The 22,958-nt window shown below is 50.6% G+C and overlaps 7 protein-coding genes across 7 annotated transcripts; 4 read left to right on the top strand and 3 right to left on the bottom strand.

Annotated features, from left to right (window-relative positions):
* The first annotated feature begins 3 nt into the window (after window positions 1–3).
* Window positions 4–2,905, top strand: PV10_08003 (uncharacterized protein). Its single transcript, XM_016372972.1, has 2 exons — window positions 4–308; window positions 368–2,905. Exons 1-2 carry the CDS (start codon window positions 218–220, stop codon window positions 2,512–2,514), a joined length of 2,238 nt encoding a protein of 745 aa, XP_016219883.1. The 5' UTR covers window positions 4–217; the 3' UTR covers window positions 2,515–2,905.
* Window positions 2,906–3,058: 153 nt separating this feature from the next.
* Window positions 3,059–6,088, bottom strand: PV10_08002 (translation initiation factor RLI1). The gene is made up of 6 exons (XM_016372971.1): window positions 5,846–6,088; window positions 5,766–5,790; window positions 5,687–5,698; window positions 5,233–5,635; window positions 5,020–5,181; window positions 3,059–4,962 (listed from the first exon to the last, which is right to left on the bottom strand). Exons 1-6 carry the CDS (start codon window positions 5,863–5,865, stop codon window positions 3,770–3,772), a joined length of 1,815 nt encoding a protein of 604 aa, XP_016219882.1. The 5' UTR covers window positions 5,866–6,088; the 3' UTR covers window positions 3,059–3,769.
* An 851-nt stretch (window positions 6,089–6,939) lies between these two features.
* PV10_08001 (uncharacterized protein) lies at window positions 6,940–13,181 on the top strand. The gene is made up of 3 exons (XM_016372970.1): window positions 6,940–7,107; window positions 7,542–11,979; window positions 12,029–13,181. The coding sequence occupies exons 1-3, from the start codon at window positions 7,101–7,103 to the stop codon at window positions 12,204–12,206; spliced, it is 4,623 nt and encodes a 1,540-aa protein (XP_016219881.1). The 5' UTR covers window positions 6,940–7,100; the 3' UTR covers window positions 12,207–13,181.
* A 74-nt stretch (window positions 13,182–13,255) lies between these two features.
* PV10_08000 (uncharacterized protein) lies at window positions 13,256–16,357 on the bottom strand. The gene has a single exon (XM_016372969.1). It carries the CDS (start codon window positions 15,841–15,843, stop codon window positions 13,663–13,665), a length of 2,181 nt encoding a protein of 726 aa, XP_016219880.1. The 5' UTR covers window positions 15,844–16,357; the 3' UTR covers window positions 13,256–13,662.
* A 241-nt stretch (window positions 16,358–16,598) lies between these two features.
* On the bottom strand, window positions 16,599–18,345 carry PV10_07999 (uncharacterized protein). Its single transcript, XM_016372968.1, has one exon. It carries the CDS (start codon window positions 18,019–18,021, stop codon window positions 16,861–16,863), a length of 1,161 nt encoding a protein of 386 aa, XP_016219879.1. The 5' UTR covers window positions 18,022–18,345; the 3' UTR covers window positions 16,599–16,860.
* A 1,036-nt stretch (window positions 18,346–19,381) lies between these two features.
* PV10_07998 (uncharacterized protein) lies at window positions 19,382–20,777 on the top strand. Its single transcript, XM_016372967.1, has one exon. The coding sequence runs from the start codon at window positions 19,674–19,676 to the stop codon at window positions 20,478–20,480; it is 807 nt and encodes a 268-aa protein (XP_016219878.1). The 5' UTR covers window positions 19,382–19,673; the 3' UTR covers window positions 20,481–20,777.
* A 405-nt stretch (window positions 20,778–21,182) lies between these two features.
* PV10_07997 (uncharacterized protein) lies at window positions 21,183–22,765 on the top strand. The gene is made up of 2 exons (XM_016372966.1): window positions 21,183–21,416; window positions 21,468–22,765. The coding sequence occupies exons 1-2, from the start codon at window positions 21,384–21,386 to the stop codon at window positions 22,659–22,661; spliced, it is 1,227 nt and encodes a 408-aa protein (XP_016219877.1). The 5' UTR covers window positions 21,183–21,383; the 3' UTR covers window positions 22,662–22,765.
* The last annotated feature ends 193 nt before the right edge of the window (window positions 22,766–22,958 follow it).

The raw sequence follows: 22,958 nt of genomic DNA, 5'->3' as shown, positions 1-22,958 counted from the left end.
TCCATCTCACCATCTCTTCTCTTCAGTCAGCTTTAGACGTTTGGGGGGAGCAAGTCTGTTTGATGAATCCTGTTCTCCGGCATCACTCGCTCATTCCCGTATAATCTCTTCCTTTGCTCCTTACCCATCTCGTTTGGTTGACCCATCCTGCACCGAATCGACCTGCATTTTGCACTTCCCTCCCACACCATCCCATCTCCTCGTTCACTGCGCCAGAATGGCTCAGGCGCAACCGCAGTTGAGTAACAAAGATGGCGCCCTGTTCCGACAGGTGGTCCGCCACTTTGAGAACAAGCAGTATAAAAAAGGTAAGCTGATACCCATCACTGCCCGTCTCCGACTTTTCCCACCTGACCTCAACTCCCAGGTTTAAAGGCCGCCGAGCAGATTCTCCGCAAGCATCCCAATCATGCCGATACTCAAGCCATGAAAGCCCTCATCATCAATTCCCAAGGTCACACCGAAGAAGCCTTCGCTCTCGCCAAAATCGCCTTGAACAACAACATGAAATCTCACGTTTGTTGGCACGTCTATGGCTTGCTGTATCGAGCCGAGAAGAATTTTGAGGAGGCCATCAAGGCATACAAATTCGCTCTCCGGTTAGAACCAGACTCCGCCCCCATACAAAGGGATCTGGCACATCTCCAAATCCAGATGAGAGACTATGAAGGTTACATTTCAAGTAGAAGAAACATGTTACAACAAAAGCCTGGCATTCGTCAAAATTGGACCGCTTTAGCCATTGCTCACCACCTCGCTGGCAACTACGAAGACGCCCAAAATGTTCTGACCACCTTTGAAGATACCTTGAAAACCAAACCAAACAGAAACGACATCGAACATTGGGAAGCGGTCCTATATAAGAACTACATAATCGCAGAATCCGGGGAAGTCGAAAAGGCCCTCGACCATCTCGATGCTGTTGGCAAAAAGAGCCCTGATGTTCAGGGTGTCCTCGAGATGCGGGCTGATTACCTCGCGCGCTTGGGCCGTAAGTCAGAAGCCGAGGCTGCCTATGCCCTCCTACTCGATCGAAATTCCGACAATTCCGCTTACTATGATGGCTACATCGACGCTAAAGGGCTAAAAGATGGCCCTGCACTCGATCTCAAAGTCGCCTATGAACAACTGGCGGACAAGTATCCAAAAGCAGACCTGCCCAGGCGAAGATTACTCGATGTCTTGTCTGGTCAGGATTTCACAAATGCTGCCGAAGTCTACCTGCAGAAATTCTTCCAAAAAGGCGTTCCATCCACTTTTGCCAACATCAAGCAATTATACACCGATTCCGACAAACGTGGCAGGATCCAAAGTTTGGTCGAGGGCTATGCCTCCAGCAAAGGCCCCTCACAGACCAACGGCATCAGCATTAACGGCGACCAGGACAAGTCACACTTTGAAGCATCCGTCCTCTATTTCCTTGCACAACATTACAACTACAAACTCAGTAGAGACCTTGACAGGGCTCTTGACTATGCCGACAAACTCATCCAGCTAGATCCCAAGTCAGTTGACTATCACTCGGTCAAAGCGAGAGCATACAAACACAAAGGTGATCTCGTCAAAGCAGCAGAAGTCATGGACTATGCTCGATCCCTGGACGAGAAAGACCGTGCGATCAACACAAAGAGTGCCAAATACCAGCTTCGAGCAGATCAAAATGAGAAAGCCCTTGAGACTGCCTCCATGTTCACTCAGAACAAGTCTGGAGGTCCTCTGGGCGACCTGATCGATATGCAAGCCGTCTGGTACTTGACAGAAGATGGAAAATCCTACCTCCGCCAGCGCAAACTGGGTCTGGCCCTAAAGCGCTTCCACCAAGTTCTCGCCGTCTTTGAAATCTGGCAAGATGACCAATTCGACTTCCATAATTTCTCCCTCCGAAAAGGCATGATTAGAGCATACGTCGACATGCTCCGCTGGGAAGACCGCTTAAGGGACCACCCCTTCTTCTCCTCTGCAGCCATCTCGGCTGTCCACGCCTACATTCTCCTCTTTGACAACCCGGACCTCCAGCACGGTCCCATCCCATTGACGGTAAATGGTAACGCAAGCGCGGAACTCAACGCCGCCGAACGTAAAAAAGCACTCAAAAAGGCCAAACGAGAGCAAGAGAAGATGGAAAAGGCCGAGGCGGACAAGAAAGCCGCCCAAAAGGCCGCTAAGCCGACTCCCAAATCCGAAGATGTTGACGCTAAAAAAGAAGACAAGGATCCCTTTGGTAAGACCCTCGTCGAAACCAAAGAACCCCTCAAGGACGCCTCGAAGTTTCTCGCCCCTCTGCTCGAGTTCAACCACCAGTCTGTTGAGGTACAAGCCGCGGCATTTGAGTTGTACATTCGAAAACGAAAATTCCTGCTTGCGACCAAGGCGTTACTAGCTCTGAACTCCCTGGATAGCAGCTACGAGAAGTTGCCACAGTACAAGCAACGGCTGAAGGAGGCTTTAAGTGGAAAAGATGTTGATGAAAAGGTGTCACAGATTGTCAAGTTGGAGGCCAAAGACTTACTGTAATAGAGCCATACAGCGAACCTACTCTAAGGCCTGGTTAAGACTTGCTGTGCGAGAAGAGGGGTTTCTCTGTGAGAGTCAAACGCTTTGCGCATTGCGCAGTCGCACCAGACGTGGAGATAGCCGGGCGAATGGGACTGCATGCGTGATTGCTTTCTCAAAGGATGGTGAGACTGTGGTCAGCCCAGACTTGGGGAGCAGCTTAGCTCCCTTGCCCATGATCAAGCAAGAATGGGCTACGATGCGACTTGGTAGATCAAGTCAAGTCGATTTAGTAGACAAAAGTTGATACTCTTGGTCACATCACACACTGGATCGCTGCCCTCATGTTTGCGCAGGCTAGCAGTAAAAGTTTAGGGAACGAAAAAAGCACAAAAAGATCATAATTCTTGACATTTACTCCACCATCTCCTCCTCGGTCATACCTGGATCCAATCTGTTGACAGAAGACGAAATACGTTCCCGATCCATCTGGGTATCGACGTCAATTTCGTCCGTTTTACAGGATCAATGGTGCTACCAGTCACGAAGAAGAGAATTAAGATCCCAAAATTTCAAGCACGAGCATGAAAACATTTTGATTTCATGTCTTGATAGTATCTCTGTTCTTCAATTCATCTACGTCGACAGCAACATGTCCCGTCGAGTGGCCAGCAAAGGAATGAGAGACCATTAAGGTCGGCTGCTGGTAGGTGTCTCTGTAAGGGGAATGCTTTTCCACCACCACTGCGAGCACGACAGGCTTGTCACCTGCCTCGTTCACGTCTTCCTGATAGCTTTGGCAAAAGAAGAGCTAACGTCTCGCCCGTACCCGCTTCGACCCACATTGATGCTACCTACTCCGTAGTCGCCTAGTCAAAAATGGGGCTGATGAGGCAGTGGCCACCTAACTTGACCCGGACCCTGTTCGCAAAAAGATCGCGAAGAGAAGATCCCATTACACATTGAAAGCGAACAATCTGCAATGACATCTTTCTCCAAGGGCGCAGGAGGTCAACCACTGCCGGGAAGGTCATCTCCCTCTTCATCACTTTCTTCCGATTCGGCATCTTCGTCGTTGATCACAACACCTCCTCTACGCTTTTTTGCACCTTTGCCCGTGCTCTTCAACGTCGTGGAGCTGGTATGGCTGCTGACCGGTTGGTCGTGATCGTGACTCGTTCCGTCGTAATGGTGCTGGTCATTATGCTTTTGTTCATCGTGGTGATGATGACGGTGATGATAGTTTTGATAGTTGCCCTTGGTGAAAAATGCAATTTTAACTCTCATCTTCCAAAAAGAAGTAGTTGCCCGCTAGCTTCTGCTCCTGGTCCATTTGAGATTGGTATTTGTTGATGCGAGGACGGTATGAATTGGGGTCTCGACGGAAGGTCACATCAAGATTTTTCAAGAATTTGTTGCATCCAGTCAGGAGAGATTCTGGCGCGTTTGCTCGAGCATCCACGGATGGTTTGCCGTCAAAGACAATGACACGATCAGCGAGATAAGTGGCCATGATGAAATCGTGCTCGACGATAAAGGCTGTCTTCTTGGCGTGCATGATGTACCGCTTGATGACACGTGCAGCGATGATACGTTGCTCGGAATCGAGATAGGCGGATGGCTCGTCGATAAGATAGATGTCGGCAGGGATACCAAGAGCCAGAACGATGGCCACACGTTGCAATTCACCACCCGAGAGATTTTGAACTTCTTGGTCAATGAAGTCGTCAATCTTCAAGGGTTTGTAAACGTCGGTCTGGAATTGAGGGCTCAGGAAAGCGGCCTTGATCCTCTTGAAGAAAAGCTGGCGGACAGTACCGGTGAACTTGGGTGTGATCTTTTGGGGTTTCATCGAGACATTGAGCTTGGGAACCCTGGTGGTTCCATCGGGTTGTTCTGCGCCGGCAAGCATCTTGATGAAAGTCGTCTTGCCTGTTCCATTTTCACCCATCATGACGATGATCTCCGAGTCAGTGAAATCGCCCTTTTCGATGCTCAAATGGAAACCGCCCAAGGTTTTCTGCATGCGGGGATATTGGAAGCCACGATCTCGATCGGCCATATAGTCTTCACCAGCTTCGGCAATACGGAAAGTCAAGCTCTCCTCGCGGAATCGGAGATTCTCGGTTGGAATGTTGCCATCGAGGAAAATATTGATACCCTCACGAACTGAGGACGGGAGGGTGACGACACCGTAAACGGCAGGTCTTCCGTAGAGCACACAGATGAAATCGGAGAGGTAATCAAGGACTGACAAATCGTGTTCGACGACAATCACGTAGTCGTCGGGTCTCAACAGTTCACGGATGGTCTTTGCTGCGCTTAGACGTTGTTTGACATCAAGGTAGGACGAGGGCTCGTCAAACATGTAAACGTCCGCTTTTTGAACGGCAACTAGGGCAATGGCAAATCGTTGGAGTTCTCCGCCAGAGAGAAGCGAGACCTCACGCTCGGAAACGGCGTTGAGTTCTTTTGAAAAGTTAGTGATGACATGGTGATAGGTGAGGCTGAGTGGCATTCACATACCCAAGACGTCCATGATGTGGTCGAGATTGCCCAATTCGGACTTTTGTTGAATCAAGGGCTTGACATTCTTGATGGGGCCCTTGATGGCTCGTGGCAGTTGGTCGACGTACTGAGGTTTGACAATGGCCTTGAGGTCATCCTCGAGAACCTTTGTAAAGTAATCTAGACAAAATCAGATGATTGGGAACAGACGATGGTAGACACAAGACATACTTTGCAATTCAGAGCCACGAAAGTATCGCAAAATCTCTTCCCAATCTGGTGGGTTGTCATATCGACCCAAGTTGGGCTTCAATTTTCCACTCAAGATCTTCAAAGCCGTGCTCTTGCCGATACCGTTTGTGCCTACCAAACCAAGAACCTGACCAGGCCGGGGCATGGGAAGTCTGTGCAACTTGAAACTGTTTGCAGAATACCGATGGGTGACCTGGGTCTCGAGGTTTGTGGGAAGGTTGATGATGTGAATCGCACCGAATGGACATTTTTTCGGACAGATACCACAGCCAATGCACAAACGCTCGGAGATGTAGGCAATCTTGGATTCGGGAGTGACTTCGATGCAGAGTTTGCCGGTTCGAACGACGGGGCAAGACTTTTTACATTCTTGACGACATTTCTAGGTATTGTCAGTCTATGGCTGTGATCATTCATGAGTGGGGTGGCTCACTTTTGGTTTGCACTGTGAGACGAAGGATTAAGGATTAGCCGTCACAAACTTTTGAAGTTGCCAAAGAGGCACCACCAACCTTGTCACTATTGACAATAGCAATTCTAGGAGGATGTCAGTTGGCATCACCACCCATAAAGAGGCGAAGAGGGCAAGTACCTTGTTAATTTGTCCGACATAGCGGCGATCGCAGACCGAGTCCTGTCGTGGCGGGGAGTGGGTTTGTTGGCAGTACTCGAGAGATGTGGGAGAAAATTGAATGAGCGCAGGCAGGTACACTGAGTGAGATGTGATAGCGTGTAGAAGTAAGGTTGACGCGGTGAACAGCCAGGCAAGAGTGAAAAGTGCACAAAGTAGAGGAAGATCAAAAAGAGGGCAGACAGTGAAGTTTGGGGATTGCGGTGACTGAGGAGGGGCTGTTGTGTGAATTGAATTATTATTATTCTGACGATTCTGCCTCTACGTACGGAGTAGTTTACTGTAGTTTACTTTAGTGTAGCGGACAGCCAACAGTGGGAGGACTGTAACAGGCGTGGTGGGCACCAATAATGGCACTAATGGGTAGGGCTTGGGAGTATTTTAGTTGGTGGGATGCCTCTGCCTGAGCCGAGAGAGCCCCACGACATGGCCAATGACGCCCAAGAGCCACGACATTTTTGACAGACTGATTTAATCAATATTCAGGTCCTGCTGATTGGCTCTAGTTTGGGGGGCCAAATGACCTGGGGAAATATCCTTCAATTATCCCTTGTTAAACACTTTTCCTATGTTGGGTTCTCACCTGTTTTGATCTTCTCATCTATTTTCTCTCTCTCGGATTTTGTGCGACCATGAGTCATGACAAAGTGTGTGTAATGTCATCGAAGAGTGTGACAGGCAGGTGCAGATTTATGGTTTAGATTTACAGAAGATACTCCGTAGTCTCACTCAATTTGATGGCACTGTCGTAAGGAAGGTTCTCTGCAAATGCATAATGTTCCTTTAGGCAATCCGTAGGTCAATACTAATATTATCAACATTGTGGAATTCTGGTCAGTTGGCAGCGTCAAGAACAATAAAAAATCTGCCTGTGGCTAGCAACACACAAGGCTGTTAAAGTGTAAGGAGTGCAAACAATGCCAAGCACATTAGCGTCTACTAACTCCGCTTGAGTGGCTCGGCATACTTTCTTTATTATTATCACGGCAGGCGCGAGGTCCTCACGGCCCTGAACCTTACAGGCCCTTTTGAGACTCACATCTTTCCGCACTCGTCTGCACTCCAGTCTCCATACTTTCATACGTCTACATTGCCTATACCATGCACCCTCCACCTCAAGTCCAGACATCTTCTTCTTCTGTCAAAATACTCTTCTAACCCTGAGCTACCTGCCTCTGTCCACTTGTAGAGTCTTGGGACTCTGTTTCCTGCCACTATGGAGAGTAAGTCGTCAGCTTTGTTACCCTTTCAGATTCTGCCTTGTTGCTGCCCCATCCATCACCTTAACCCTCCGCGCTGGTTCGATTGCGCATTTGCCCTCACCATCCTGTGGACAAGAACGATACACTGTTCCCAGCCTTATCTCAAGTTCTCGAGTCATCGACCGTGCTGTGCGTTTGATGTCCTGCTTCCACCGCAGTCCTGACTCATTCCTCCACCAAACCACCCCTCAGCCTGTCATCTTAAGAGCACTCTCATCACCGTCGCTTCAAACCCACCTCATTTCCATCATATATTATACTTGTTTGGTCTTACATTCTCACTGTTGATTTAATTATACCATTTTCTGAATCGCCTGTCTGTTCCATACTTCGTCGTACCTTTTGGTACTCTGCCTATGCCACCACCTCGGCCCTGCTGACGCCTCTTTTTCTAGCCTCCGATATCCTTGCTCAACCACCTCCTCCCTCGATACCAGAAGCGTCTGAGCCTCCTGTTACACCGTTCGAGCCGGCTTCTACTTCCAAAATGTCCACTGTCGCCAACGGCGCTACCCACTCCGATAGCGGTAGTGACCTGTCGGACCCTGCCGAGCCTGTCGCTGCCGCCGCCTCGCCGTCACAAACCGAAGTCGACGACGACCACCAACGATTTTCGGAACAGAACGATTCTACCCCTTCTGAACCTCCTGCTGGACTCGATGAGGATGATGAAATGGACACATCGATACAAGTACCCAGAACCACATCCGAGCTCGAACCCTCCGACCACTCTTCATCCGACGAATCTATCCGTCCTGCAAAGAGGAAAGCACCACAGGCAGAAGAGGATGATTACATTCGGAGCAATCCAGAGATGTATGGTCTGAGGCGAAGTGGACGTGCCAGAGCAGTCCCCAACATGGCCGAGTCCTCTGGCGAACAAGATTCCGACTCCGACATCGCTCCCAGACCTCGCAAACGCCTGAGAGCTGGCACCTCTCGTCGTTCCTCAAACCAGCCTACTCCAGTCGTCGAGTCCCCTTCAGCTTCCGATGGTGACTCTGATGCCTATGGTGGACGCAGGGCCAGGCTCAGTAAAAAACAACGTCGGAGATTACTGCAGTCTGCCGAGAGCCTGACACCCGCCCATGCCGAGGTCAGATTCTCAACTCGCAAAGCTGCAAAAGTGTCTACCTACAACGAAGATGACGACGACGACATGTTTGACGACAATGACCCAGACACACTGACCCCAAGCTACTGGGCTAACGGTGTAGAAGACAACTCTCCCGCCATTGACATTGTCCTCAACCACCGTCTCAAGCCAGATGTCACCACCGAGAATCCTTCCAAAGATGATTACGAATTCTTAATCAAGTGGCAACAGAAGGCTTACTATCATGCCACATGGGAAACCAGTGAGAGCCTCATTGGCGTCAAAAGCGTTCGCCGGCTCGAGAACTATATCAGAAAGACCTTACTTACCGATATCCACGTGCTCACCGACAAAACCATTGCCCCTGAAGACAGGGAAAAATGGATTCTTGACCGTGAGCAGTATGCCGATACCCTCGACGACTACAAAAAGGTTGAACGAGTCATTGGTGATCGTGATGGCGAAGAAGGCATCGAGTACTATGTCAAGTGGAAAGGCCTCTTCTACGATCAAGCCACCTGGGAGTCCTCGGCCCTCGTCAGTGAGATTGCCCAGAACGAGATTGATCGCTATATCAATCGCCGGAGGGAAGACTTCAAGTCTGATACCACCGAAAGCAATCTTGCTTCACGCTCAGCCTTCCAGCCTGTTCGGGAGCAACCGTCTTATATCCAAAATGGCACTTTGAGAGACTTCCAAATGACTGGTCTCAACTTCCTGGCTTATAATTGGGTCAAAGGCAAGAATGTCGTTCTTGCAGACGAAATGGGTTTGGGCAAGACTGTCCAGACTGTTGCTTTTCTGTCTTGGCTCAGACATAACCGTGGCCAGCAAGGACCGTTTCTCGTTGCCGTCCCCCTTTCTACCATGCCTGCCTGGGCTGATACGTTTGACATGTGGGCCCCAGACCTGAACTATGTCATCTACAATGGCAACCAGACCGCACGGAATATCATCAAAGATTACGAGCTCTTGCCTGATGGCAACACCCGTCATCCTCGCTTCCACGTTTTGCTCACCACATACGAATATGTTCTTCATGATGCTGCCTTCTTGAGTCAAATCAAATGGCAGTTCATGGCAGTGGACGAGGCCCATCGTCTCAAGAATCGGGACTCTCAGCTCTACGATCGTCTTCGAGAATTCAAGGCTCCTGCTCGACTGCTCATTACCGGCACTCCAGTCCAGAACAACCTCGGCGAGCTCTCGGCGCTGTTCGATTTCCTCAACCCTGGTGTCGTCAACATTGATGAGAACATGGACTTGACGAATGAAGAAGCCAGCGCCAAGATCTCTCAGCTCACAGAAGATATCAAGCCATTTATGCTACGGCGAACGAAGCAGAAGGTGGAGAAAGATTTACCACCCAAGTCGGAAAAGATCATCCGCGTTGAGTTGTCAGATATCCAGCTCGAATACTACAAAAATATCCTGACAAAGAACTATGCCGCTCTCAACCAGGGCGCCAAAGGCCAGAAACAGTCTCTGCTCAACATCATGATGGAACTGAAGAAAGCTAGCAACCATCCATTCATGTTTCCAAGTGCTGAGGAACGTCTGGTTCCTGAAGGCGCGCGACGTGAGGAAGTGCTACGCGCACTCGTCACAAGCAGCGGCAAGATGATGCTGCTTGATCAGCTACTCACCAAGCTGAAGCGCGATGGCCACCGTGTGTTGATCTTTTCTCAAATGGTCAAAATGCTCGACATTCTCGGAGATTATATGGAATATCGGGGTCATGCTTACCAGCGATTAGACGGTACGATTGCCGCCGCACCTCGACGTATCGCCATTGATCATTTCAATGCCCCTGACAGCACCGACTTCTGCTTTTTGCTATCAACTCGTGCCGGTGGTTTGGGCATCAACCTCATGACCGCCGATACCGTCATCATTTTTGATTCTGACTGGAATCCCCAAGCTGACCTCCAAGCAATGGCACGTGCTCACAGAATTGGTCAGGTCAAGCCAGTCAGCGTCTACCGTTTGGTGTCCAAGGAGACTGTCGAAGAGGAAATCCTAGAACGTGCGAGAAACAAGCTGATGTTGGAATTTTTGACCATTCAACGAGGTGTCACAGATAAGGAAACTCAAGCCCGTCGAAATGCGCTGGTCGGCGAACCTGGATCATCCAGTGAGATTTCTCGAATTCTAAAAAAAAGAGGACAGAAAATGTTCGAACAAACTGGTAACCAGAAAAAATTGGAAGAACTTGACCTAGATGCCATGCTTAACAACGCCGAGGATTACAAAGTTGAGCAGCCAGACGGCACTGATGCCGACGGTGGTGAAGACTTTCTGCGATCCTTTGACTTTGTCGACGTCAAAGTGGATGAACTCTCCTGGGAAGATATTATTCCTAAGGAACAACTGGAGAATATTAAGGCCGAGGAGCAGCGGAAGGCCGACGAAAAGTACCTCGAAGAAGTTATCGAACAAAACAAACCTCGCGTGCGAAACCACCAGACCGACGATCGAGACGCCCGCAAAACTAGACGCCAAGAGCAGCGCCAGAAGGAGGTTGATTCTGATAGTGACTCCGAAGAGGGCGGCCCCAAGTCTGACCCGTCAAGACCTTTGAGTGAGCGAGAATACCGTTACCTCATCAAAGGTCATCTTCGGTACGGCTCAATCGATGACAGAACCGAGGAGTTCTTGACAGAGGCTCGCCTCCGAGGCAGAGATATGGAAGTCGTCAAAGCCGCCATGAATGAGGTCTGGGACGAATCTCTCCGGCTATTTAAACAGGAACAGCAACGCATGGAAGATTTGGAACGCAGCGCAAATCGCCCGCTGACCAAGAAGGACAAGAAAGCTGTCCTGTTCGAACTTCATGGTGTAAAACGTATTAACGCCGAAACTATCCTCGAAAGACCTGCTGAGATGCGTTTACTGCAAGAGGTGACATCTAAAGACCCTGATTTCAAATCCTTCCGGATCGCCGAAGCCACAAAACATGCAGGCTATACCTGCGCCTGGGGCGCAAGAGAAGATGGGATGCTTTGCGTGGGAATCTCACGTCATGGCTATGGTGCTTGGGAAAAGATCAGAGACGATCCTGATCTTGGTCTTCATGATAAATTCTTTTTAGAGGAGCATCGTGTCGACAAGAAAGCGGAGAGAGAGCGGTTGGATGCAAAGAATGCCAAATCCCCTGGAGCAGTCCATCTTGTTCGACGAGCTGACTATCTGCTCTCCGTGCTTAAAAGCAAGTATGCTGATGACCCTGCAGCCAAGAGAGCTGTGGAAAATCATCATCGGAACAACAAGAAGCTTGACAAGGTCCGTCACAACGACTCCCCTGCTCCACGAAAGGATCGCCGTGAGTCCGACAAACACCGCCGGCCTGCGAGCCAACCTCATCGCGAAAGTTCAGAGAGATATGGTACCCCACGATCAGAGCTACGACACCCACAGCGGGATAGGGAATCCGATAACAGAGACCATCGTCGGCATCGTGATGATCATGGCCCACATAACCGCCATGGTAGCGATCACAGGCGCAGTGAGGCGGCCACCAATGGAAGTGCGGCTGAGGTCGATCCTTTAATGGTGATGATATTCAAGCCGGTCCGTGAAAGCCTTCGAAAGATCAAGGCTACGACCAAGAGCGCGATACCTGATGGGCAACAACGAGCCAACGAGTTGAGAGTCCTATTGAAGCAAATTGGAAACTTTATCACCGAGCAAGTGACCGAGTTGGAGGAGCCTAATGAGTCGGTGGAGAAGCGATTCTGGTAAGGTAGCCTCTGAACAGCACATGGACTTGTACTAACTCATGGACAGGGACTACGCCGCGACCTACTGGCCGAACAAAGGAATCAAGGGGTCTGAGTTGCAAACCATTCACGGCAAAATCGTTGCCTCAGATAAGAAGCTTGCTGGAGAAGGTTCCCCAAACGATGACTCGAGCAATGTCGATGGCCGGGCCAACGGCTCCTATCGCACTTCACCGCCTCATTAGACGTGTGAGAGTATGCTAGCGACACTGAGCCAATGCACTTGAATGCCCATCAGAAGCATACAAATCATGCGGTCGTGGCTGATGACATTGGTGATACATTCCAGAGATGTATGTTGATGAAACATATCGATATTTTTTTTCCCACATGATGCATAGACTTGAAAAGTTAAGCGACTACAAAACGCCGCTCAGCAGTTCGAACGGTGGAGGCTGCAGCAATACTACAATTAACTACCATTTAACTGAGATCAATGACCACGAAAAGTACAGGGGGTTGCAGCTAGCTTGGAAATTCTGGGCAGCGGCATGGGCTTCAAGTGCCGAAACGTCTACGAAACCATGACCATGCCAGCTCAAGAGGGTAGAGCATTATCGACGTAGCGCAAGAGAGGGCTTCGTGGCCGCGCCCCTGCACTCGTGTCGATGGATATTGAATCAGCCGACTCGATGCCTCGGCAGCGACGGGGACTGCTGTTCGCCTTCATCACCTCGAGCACTGGCAGATTTTTGTGTTTCTCAAGTTCGACACGGGCATTTGAGCATTGAGGTTTTTGTTTGAGTATGGGACAGGATTGGGTGATATGGGCAGGCTCCTCAAAAGTGCAAGACAACCACGGAAAGACGTGATGGCCATGTCAAGATGTTTTTAAGTTAGTATGCCGCAGGGGTTGTTAGCATTGTTAGAGGGGCTGATCGACTTCTGGGTAGATGGGGAGATGGGGTTGGCAACGTCGTGATGGTGAACGGGCTCATTTGACACATGAAGCCATATTATTTCTGTAAGAGCGTGCGGAGGACTTGAGTCGCACACGCTGCATCGGTGGAGAATGTTGAGACGAGACGCTCGAATGGATCTGTGGCGTGGAGCAATCAAAGCCCAATGGATATTTTCGGACAACTTGCGGCGTGGAGATGATGAGTGCACGATCCAGGTAGACAGTTGGTAGTATCACCAGAGACAATCAATTATAGTAGTCCTAAGCTCCGATTTCGCCGCTCTTTCACGTATGATGCGAGAGTAAATAGGTGTACCAAGGAATTCGAGGATACCTTTGTTCCTGGTTCCGGGGGGGCCACAATCGCAGAAGCTGATGATGTGTATTGAGCTTGGCCGTAGCATAATTCGACTATATTCCAAAATTTCAAAGATTAACTTACTTGGCAGCAATGTTTTGGTTCTGATGTGATACAAAATGCACTCCCCATATAGACTCGTATTTACCGGCGCCGTTGTGCGCCTCGCTATGCTTGAGATGACCATGATGCACCCATACGGAGGAGTATCCTCTTACCCCCAAGTTCGCTTGTAAAACAACACATGACGTTGAGATCCAACAACAATGCTGATCAAAAACTGCCGGCTCTGACCTGACCAACCTCCTGATATGCAAGGTAACGCTATGGGGGATTTTGTGTCTGTACCTGACGGGTGGAAATTGTGCTGATGCCGACGATGTCATCGATGTCCAAAAATGTTCATTGCATCCTCTTCTTCATCATCTCCATCATCTTCCATCAACTCGTCACTGGAGTCGCTCTCATCAGATTCGGAAACCTCTTGCCGGGCGAAAACTGGCTGGCTGGGCGAACTCGGACGACCCCAGAAATCGAGGTCATCGTCATCCTCTAATGGCGTAGCACCTCTTCTAGGAGCCGGAGGTTGGGCTGGCCCTGGGAGATCTCGATTGCCGGTACCGAAATAGCTGCCAACGACGGGTGAAATTGATCGTGCCGATCTGGTGGAGGGGGAGTGAGGCAGGAGCCACGATGGGCTGGTATTGACCGGAGTGGCAGGAATGACTGCAGAATCATTGATTGGCACAGACTGTGCTGTAGCCCCTGGGATGGCCAGCACCGAGGGACTTGGGATGGATTGAACAAGCTCGCCTGTAGGCGTGTGTGTTTGGCTCGCAGTCAAAGCAGCTTCGCTGACACCCCTCTGCTGTGCTCGTTCCTGCTGTTCTTGCAGCTGTGGGGTTTGTTCAGCTCCCAGGAGTTCCAGCTGTGTGGTGTTGTAGGATTCACAGATGGCACACTTCAAGCCGAGCCAGTGATACTTTGTAATGCTCCGACTGTTGCAATCATTGCAAAAGATGTATGCACGGTTATCGCGATACTCCTCGGGCATGGGTTGCTCCTCGATGTGACGATCGAGCCTGCGGAATTGACTCTCCATGTTGGCAATGCTTTTGGAGCAGATGGGGCATTTGTAGCTTGTATTACACCAGTCGGCAAAGCAGGACTCGTGGATGCTATGACCACAACGCATGAAAGCGACGGGCTTGTTGGAAGTGAACATATAGTCGCCGCATATCGGACAGTCACATTTGGTACTCCTTTCAATGCACTTGTGAGTGCTTTCGGCTTGTATCGACATGCATGCAGCGCATGTCTTACAATGGAAAAAATCCTTCCCAAGGCCCTCCCCAAGGCGACAAATACCACAATCGTCGCAATGATAGATAGATTTGTTGGGATCGTTGTTCCACAATTTGCAGATGGAACAATAGTAGCAGGCAGCAGAGACGTCGCAGGACTTGCAAAATTGAGAGACTGGTTGCGGAGATTTGCACAACATACACAACATGTGCTTTGTTTCTCGACGAGGTAAAGTGTGGTCCTCGACTTCGTCATGGCACAATCTGCAGGTGTACCACCTCTGACAGGTGTTGCACTGCATCTTGACGTTTCGCTTGTAGTGAACACAACCCAGGTCGGGCTTGGAAGTGCCGAGAGCAGTTTGAGCGATCTGATAGTCCTGCGGAGGATCGACGATGGGTGCATAGGTCGGGAGGAGGTCCTCCGGACAGAGGTTATAATTGAGGGACTCTGCTCGTGAGCCGGACAAGATTGAGGATGGGGTATCCGGGCCGGGCCATGAGCCACGTGCGGTGGTGGTTGTCGACGAAGAGACTGGCCGTCCAGACCGACGCTGTTGGTAGCCTTCCATCATCATTCCATGTACCAGTCGCGATTTTTCGGCAGCAGTGCCAGGGCCATTCCAAACGGCGGTGATTCGTTTCCGTAGAGGAAACATGCCATCATCCTCTGGTATTGGACCTGAGCCATCCCTCCAACGATGAGCAGTCTCGGAATCCGAGCGAGGAGACATGGGTGTTGACGGGGAGTCTTCCAGGCCCAGGGCAGGACCGCGAGGGTCGGACGAAGAATGTTGTCGAGAACCCGAACCATGGTGAGCTCTTGACCGATTGGATAGTTCTTGGGCAGGGTTGAGGGAGGTCTCGCTATCGTTTCGCGTTTGAGGGGGGGCGAGAGTAGGAGAAGGTAAGGGAGGAAAATCGGTCAGAACAAGAGGATCTTGAAGATTATGAGAAGGAGGATTTAGGTCGTCCATAGGCCCTAGCGGCGGAGTGGGTTCTGTTTCGAGGTCGTTGAACTGACTGGCCCATAATTGAAGGGTCCTAGTCAGTGACTGAATGGTCGACTCTTCTCGCGAATCTCGGTGGCTGTCGTCATCAAGATCGGAGGAGGGGGAGGTGGCCCAGAGGCGGGATGGGTTCCAACGCTGTAAATCGGGTACAGGAACAGCAGGCAGATTCAGCCCAGGTGACTCAGAGAATCGCCTTGCTTGACGGAGGACTGGTTCGACGATGAAAGAAGGCAAGTAGTCACTCATTGACGTAAATGAGAGGCTTGATGGTGGGAGCGGCGAATGAGCATGTTAGGGAGTGGTGGTAGAGTTGGAGATGTATCTCTTGCTAAAAGAACAAGGCTCTAGGGAGGGCGCAGTGTGAGGAAATGGGGGAAGAAGTGCGGTGACAGAAGTTGGGCGCGGAAGACAAGAGGATGGAAATATAAGGAGAAGGGACCATATACGTGGTCTTGGACGGGCAGGGGAATATGGAGGTCGGAATAGAGTATGGGGAAGACGAGGAGTGTAGATGGGAGGCCAGGTGATGCGATATTATGTGGACCTATGGACGAGGGATAGGGAGACTTGACTGACGTCGAGATTAATGCTCCAATGAGTTCCGAGGAGGTAAAAGGAAGAGGGTTCAGAGCCTAGGAGAGTCTTAAGATGACGGGACGGGTGCCTGGGACTCAGGCGGAAGATGAAGGAGGCGAGGAGGAGTCGAGATGGGGAGTCGAGATGGGCGTGGATGGTGGCGGTGGACAGTGGACAGTGGACAGTGGACAGTGGACAGTGGACAGTGGACGGTGGATGGTGGATGGTGGATTGTAGAAGGGAAAACGCATGACATGGCCACCCGCACCTGCTCCTGCCCCGTGCCAACTTGCCATGAACGCAGTTGCCTGTAGTTTGAAACAGATGACATGTGATTCCACTTCGACGTCATGTCACGTGATATTATTTTGGAGACAGAACCAGGAAACTCGGGGAACGACGAATATCGATCATAATTGAAGGACCATAGTTTATCAGACCTCAGGGAAACCCAAACCATACCTAGTGTGCTAGTCTTGTATTCTTGTATCGTGTCTCTGACACACTATATAGGCACAGCCTCAAGAAGAGTCATACAAGCGAACTTGGATTTCTCCAGTGTTCTTTTCATCTCAGCAGGGAAGGATGATCTTATCAACGGGCTAGGGTATCAATTGACCAGGTTTGAGCCTGTAACAATAGTCACCATGTATATTTCACATCTACATGCAACTTCAATGGTCGATCTCATCGGCCCTTGGCATTGGTAGCATTTTCCAAGCCCCTCAGCGCTTCTTCAATCTCGTGCGGTTCGGTAATCGACCAAACGCCACCGCCCTTTTCTGACGAACGGCCAACCTCTTTTGAAACAAGGTTGCGTCCAACTTTGCCAGGCCCGACCCCAAGCCAAGTGATGGTGCCTGCCTCCCGGTCCAAGTACTTGATGGAATCCCACCACAAGACTGTATCAACGGCTTGCCGTGAGAAGTTTTGGATTAATTCCTCTTTGGAAGCAAAGGGCCGTGCGGTCACGTTGCTCACACAGGGAAGTCGGCCAGGGAAGGTCACCTTGTCTGGAGTTACCACCTTCTTCATGAATTCATAGGCGGGCATCATGATGGGGCTGTGGAAGGCCGACCTTGACTTGAGTTCGACGGCTCTGGGGTCGTGGCCACCAAACTCTCGGATATGAACGAGGAGATTGCGGATTCGTTGGAAACTGCCACTGAGGACAATCTGATTTTTTGAGTTGGCATTGGCGATGGCCACTTGCTGGATGGCAGGGAGGGCACTGGAGTCATCTTTGGATCCTTCTGCGCCGTGGCTTAGGAAATCTTTAACAGCGGCCACCAAGGCATCGAGCTGATCTGGCTCGCACACCAGAGCTACCATACCAAACTCCTCTCCTGACTGTTCCTTGGCATGTCTGGTGCATTCTCCCATGACGTCGCCGCGTCGTTTGACGAGGTCGAGGGCAAATGTGTACTCGAGATTACCAGCCGCGACGAGTGCGGCAAACTCGCCTAGGCTGTGGCCCAAGGTCACGTCAACCATCTTTTCCGTCTTGAAGCCGAATTCTTGTTCAAGCACTCTCAGGATCATGATGGAGACGGCCATGATGGCGGGTTGGGCATTCTCGCTCTTGTCCAGCTGTGCGATGGGTCCTTGGTCGATCAAGGTGGACAGCGAACACCCTAGAATCTCATCCATCTCTTGTAGAAAAGGCTTACACACCTGGGGGAACGCTTCCACCCAAGGTCGAGTCATACCCTTTCTCTGAACTCCATGACCGGGGAAGAAGAGGGCGGTTGGAAGGGTGGCGGGTTCGGTGGATGTGAGAGTTCTCCTACTCGGGAGATCTAACGTACGGATGAGACGCCGTAAAGGCTGGTGTGGTAATCGATACATGTTGCAGATAAAGGGAGAAATGACGTTGCGATAGTTTTCGGTGGAAGAGTGTGACCTTGATGGACACTGACGACGGTTCACGGCATCATGCGAGACGAGGTCCAGCGGCTTTTTGAAGCTGATGGAGGGACGGCAGTCAAAGGCGCAAGTCGAGCAAGAAGAGGCAAGATTGATAGGATAGAAGATAATCGAGGCTTGTAGCCGTGAGAATGATTCTACATGGACAAGACTCTGCGAGCCCTGCTTGAGGTTGAAGAGCCGCGAGACGCGGAGAAGCTGGGCGTTTTGTGGAGAGTCACAGAGTACAAGTGAGGACGGCAAGACGGCCAGACGGCGCAGACCATCAAATTGCGCGTGCGCAGTCGTACAAGTCTGAAGGTGAGGAATAGATGCACAAATTCCCCGCATGACACTGACAGCCTACGAGGGCATCAGGGTTACGGAATAGGTACTCGAGTCACCCACACTCGCACCCGCACAACACAATTGCCAGGCGTGAGGGGTGGCAATTGTTACCTACGATATGTCACGCACCCACGTTCCGTAAGGCCGCAGGTGCAAACCACAGTACCAACCTTCTATTACTGGGTTGGCCCGTTTTGACCCGAGCCTTCGGCAACGGATGCAACTCGCCTACCCGGGCTCGGCTTTCTATGGTTATGAATTCTAGAAGGATACGAATTGTGTGAACTTGGTTTGGCTACTGAGATCATGTTGATGGTAGATGGCACCTGCATATATGTTGTTAGTAAATTGTGACCACTTTTTAATTCTTGATGAGAACAGGCGTTGAGTCAAGAGTCAGAGTGAGTAATGCGATGTAAGAAATTCAGCATCAAACCCATCATTGATTGGGTTTGTCAGATTTGCAGAATTCTTTTGATGCTCATCATTTGGGATAAAAGCAAAGGAGATGGACGAGGTGGGTTTTACCTACCATGAATCATCTTTGGTGCGCTGCGAGGGTCTGTCCTCAGCAAGAAGCTTTCATCTGTGCGCATTGCTTAACCACGGGCCAGGTGTTCTAGTACACCACCTCCTTTAGCATTCACGATGCTAAACTTCGATCGGAAACGCCTCGTTGAAGTCGAATTTAGAAGTGAGAAAATTGTGCGAGGGTAATGAGTCCATGACAGACCAGACCAGGAGGCTAGGCAGGGTAAATTTAGTGGGTTTGGGAATGGTTGCCATGCCTACCCATGAGTCTAAGGGGTGTCACTCGGGGGCACTGGAGGCCGTCTCACACCCATGAATCAACGAATGATCGACCTATTGTATGCAGTAGGAGTCCCCGCCTCAAGCCTAACTTCACCGCAACCCAACCACAACCGTGACCAACTGCTGGAAATAGCATCGACATCATCACAGTAGCACTTATTACCAAGGACGTCCTAGTCTTTGCCTGCGTCAACATCTTTCTTCATTCGTCCTCCTCAGGTGCTATCAACATCACTCGATCCTCTACCACACCAACTCCCTTTGAACCTAACTTGATTTCGCTGAGTGCCTTCATAGACAAAATCGCCATACCTCGATCGCCATACCTCACTCACTCCCTTGTCGTCTTCATTCACTCCAATTCAACACGAACTCATGCCTCGACAATCACCACCCCAATAACCTCTGCATCGTCGGACTGTCCTCTCTCTGCCATGCGCCGGACAATTCTGGCTACCCTCGTGGCAAGCATATGCTCGGTTCGGTGCCTCGCCCAAGATTATTCACCGTTCGCCGATCCCTTATTTGGCCTCTCCAACCATAACCTTCTGATCAAACGACAAAATAACTGCCAGTCGGGCTATAATTCATGCGCCAATCTCGACGAAGCTGATGTATGCTGTCCCTCCAACACAAACTGCGCTCGCGACCAGGCTGGGAACATCGCTTGCTGTCCCACCGGGGCATTTTGCACAGGCACCATCCGGGGCACTGGCTCCGCATCCGCCACAAGCAGTGGAGGATTCGTCCTCGGAGGGACCACATCGACTACCACATCGAGTCCTTCTCCAACGAGTAATCCCGGCGTCGAAGGAGGCGGCTCAACTGTGCCCAACAACTTCTTCCCCTTTATCTACATTCCTACCTCATACGCCAATGCCGACTTGTGCACGAGTGCTTTCTCGAGCTGTCAAACTGCGTCCACATCTTGTTTCGTCTCCTTGGCCGGCCAGAACGGAGTCACTGTTTCTGGATTCGGCGGAGGCATCACGGTAGAAGGCGCCTCAGGGACCGTCATCAGTTCGGCCAGCAGCATTTGCAGCTCCTTGAGCCAGGAAGGCTGCTATGGTCTGCAAGAGACCCAATGCGCTAATTTTGGGACTGGGGGTTCTCCCACAGCGACGCAGACGACAGGATTTGTGCAGGTGGGCAACTCTGGTCCCAGACAGACAGCATGTCCCGGTATGGTGTATGCTGCCGGAGCAGGGGTCGTTGTCGGTGCCGTGGGAGGGTTACTGTGACGAGCATCGACTCTAGTCAGGACCAAGCCCCTGAAGAAAATGTGCCACACCAATGGCCTCCCCTTCTGCCAGGCATATGTGCTTGGAGCGTTCTGGGAGATTGAACATACAGCCTTGTTGATGATGACATGAATGAATCCACGGGCAGATCGAAAAGGCCGCAATACTTGGCGATGCAGTTTGATTTTGAATACCTCGTATTGTAACTGCTACTCGAAATTCCGGTCACCTGTCGATGAACTCCTCAAATACCTTAGATATGTAATTAGACCCAATACTCACGACTTTCAAGCCTCACCTAGCCATGACATTGATGAGTTCAGAGCCTAGCGCACGTAGCTTGCACTGCCACACACTTCGACTGGGTGAATCGACAGTGGCTTCCAGACCAATCGAGTCCCGTGTTCGGCACCTGTTTCTTGATCCGGCCACTTTAAGTAATATGGCAGTTTTAGCCTTTTGGCGGCTGGCTAGCTCTGATGGTGCTGGTGGAAAGGTGGCTGCGCATTGACTTCTAAACTCTCCAATACTACGAATACGCACACGCTACGCAACGCTACGCAACGCTACGCAACGCTACGCAACGCTACGCAACGCTACGCAACGCTAACCTATTTGGTGTATGTTCTTGTCGCTATGACACGAGCAAAGCTGAACTGTCGTCCAGACAAGTGACATCAATTCTTCTGGTTCTGAGCAAGTCTATTCTTGGTTGAATTCATCCGCTTGTCGATAGTGATGAAGATATAAAGACCACTGATGGTCCCAAATCAACCATGGCCACATCATAACACAAACCGGGTATTTGCTTTAACCCAAGCATTTGCCCTTGTACCATCGCGAACTATTCCACGTCTCATTAGAACTACAGCTTTTGCATTTACCTGACGCCCACTAGCGACCATGAAGGCCATCATTATCGGAAGCGGTTTGGCCGTGAGATCCATCCTCTGACAATATGACAAGCATCCACTGACCTCCAAACAGGGTCCAGTCCTCGCATTGGCGCTAGAGCAACAAGGCATTTCGTGCAAAATCTTTGAATTGCGTGACGAATCAGCCTTTGAAGGAGGATTTGTCGCCTTGGCTCCCAATGCTCTTCGAGCCTTGTCTCGCATTGGCGTATATGATCGCATTTCCGCCCAGGGCTGGAACTATGAAGAATTCCAATTCCTGTCCTCTCGGAACCTGAGCCGAATAGGAACCGTTCTCAATGGAAGCCAAGACAAGTATGGTTACAAAGCCCTCCGAATCTCAAGAGGCATTGTCAGACAGACCCTCCTTGCGGTACTCCATGAGCGGAAAATCGACATCGAATACAACTCCAAGTGTGTCAGCATTCAAGAGACCCCCAGTTCCAAGGTTGTGGCCACCTTTGCCGATGGGCGTACTGAGGAGGCCGACATTCTGATTGGTTGTGATGGGATTCATTCCCGAGTTCGCAACTACCTCAATCCCACAATCGTGCCTACTTTCAGCGGACAGATGGGCGTCGGTGGTTCACTTGCACGGTCCAAGCTGGCATCAGCTGGAAAAGATGTCCATATGCCTTGCATGATCTTTGGCAAGCTCAACTCGTTTGCATTCATGCCGTGTGACTACAATGGTGATCGCGTGGGCTGTTTTGCCACGCTCGAAAGTCAGGATCGGAGCCGGGAAGAGTGGGCTGGTTTGCAAGAAGACAAGGCGGCATTGTTGCAATACATGCGATCCTACCACAACAAGGAAAAGTGGCCTCAGCTTGTCCATGAAGCCACACAGAACGTTGAAGAGTCGACTTTGAGCCTATGGCCTTTCTTTAAGGTTCCAGAGCTCCAATCGTGGACCAGTGAATCTGGGCGAGTGCTGGTCATTGGGGATGCCGCTCATGCAATGCCTCCCACGGGTGGTCAGGGCGCTGCCATGGCCTTTGAGGATGCCATCACACTGGCAGACGTTCTCGGACAGATCAACACAAAGGAGTCATCAGACTTGAAGAGCCTGCTGGGCAATTGGCAGGCAATTCGACGGACCAGGGTCAAGAAAGTCCTTGCCTTCACCTCGAAAAGTGGCGATTTACGCAAGTCCAAGCCGAGCACATTTCAGCAGATTCTGAAGGAATGGGGCATGTGGGCTTACTTCTTGTACATTGGAAAGGATGCAGGACTCTCGTGGATTTATGAGTATGATACCACCAAGTAGCGGACCTTGTCTGCTTGTATGTTGTTGGAGTTAGCTGGATTTTTAGTATGTACAAAAAGGTCTTGGGATTCTGATATTCGATCAGCATGAGTTCCACAGGTGCATGATTTCTTCAACTTCGCTCCAATGCTCAAGAATTGTAGTGATAGAAACATTCATGTGGTTCAGGAGAGTGACATGAGGTGAGAAGGGTGATATTAAAGCGGCATTAGATAGGCGCCCTAATCGGGCGAACCCAAAGTGCCCCTTGGGCAACCACCCCCGTGGTGCCCACCAGTTTCCAGTTTTCCAGTTTCC

The sequence above is a fragment of the Exophiala mesophila genome (genome assembly GCF_000836275.1).
Source record: "Exophiala mesophila strain CBS 40295 unplaced genomic scaffold supercont1.6, whole genome shotgun sequence".
Classification (NCBI taxonomy): Eukaryota; Fungi; Ascomycota; class Eurotiomycetes; order Chaetothyriales; family Herpotrichiellaceae; genus Exophiala; species Exophiala mesophila.
Note: the sequence above shows the minus strand (reverse complement) of the source record. Positions and strands in the feature narration are given on the sequence as shown.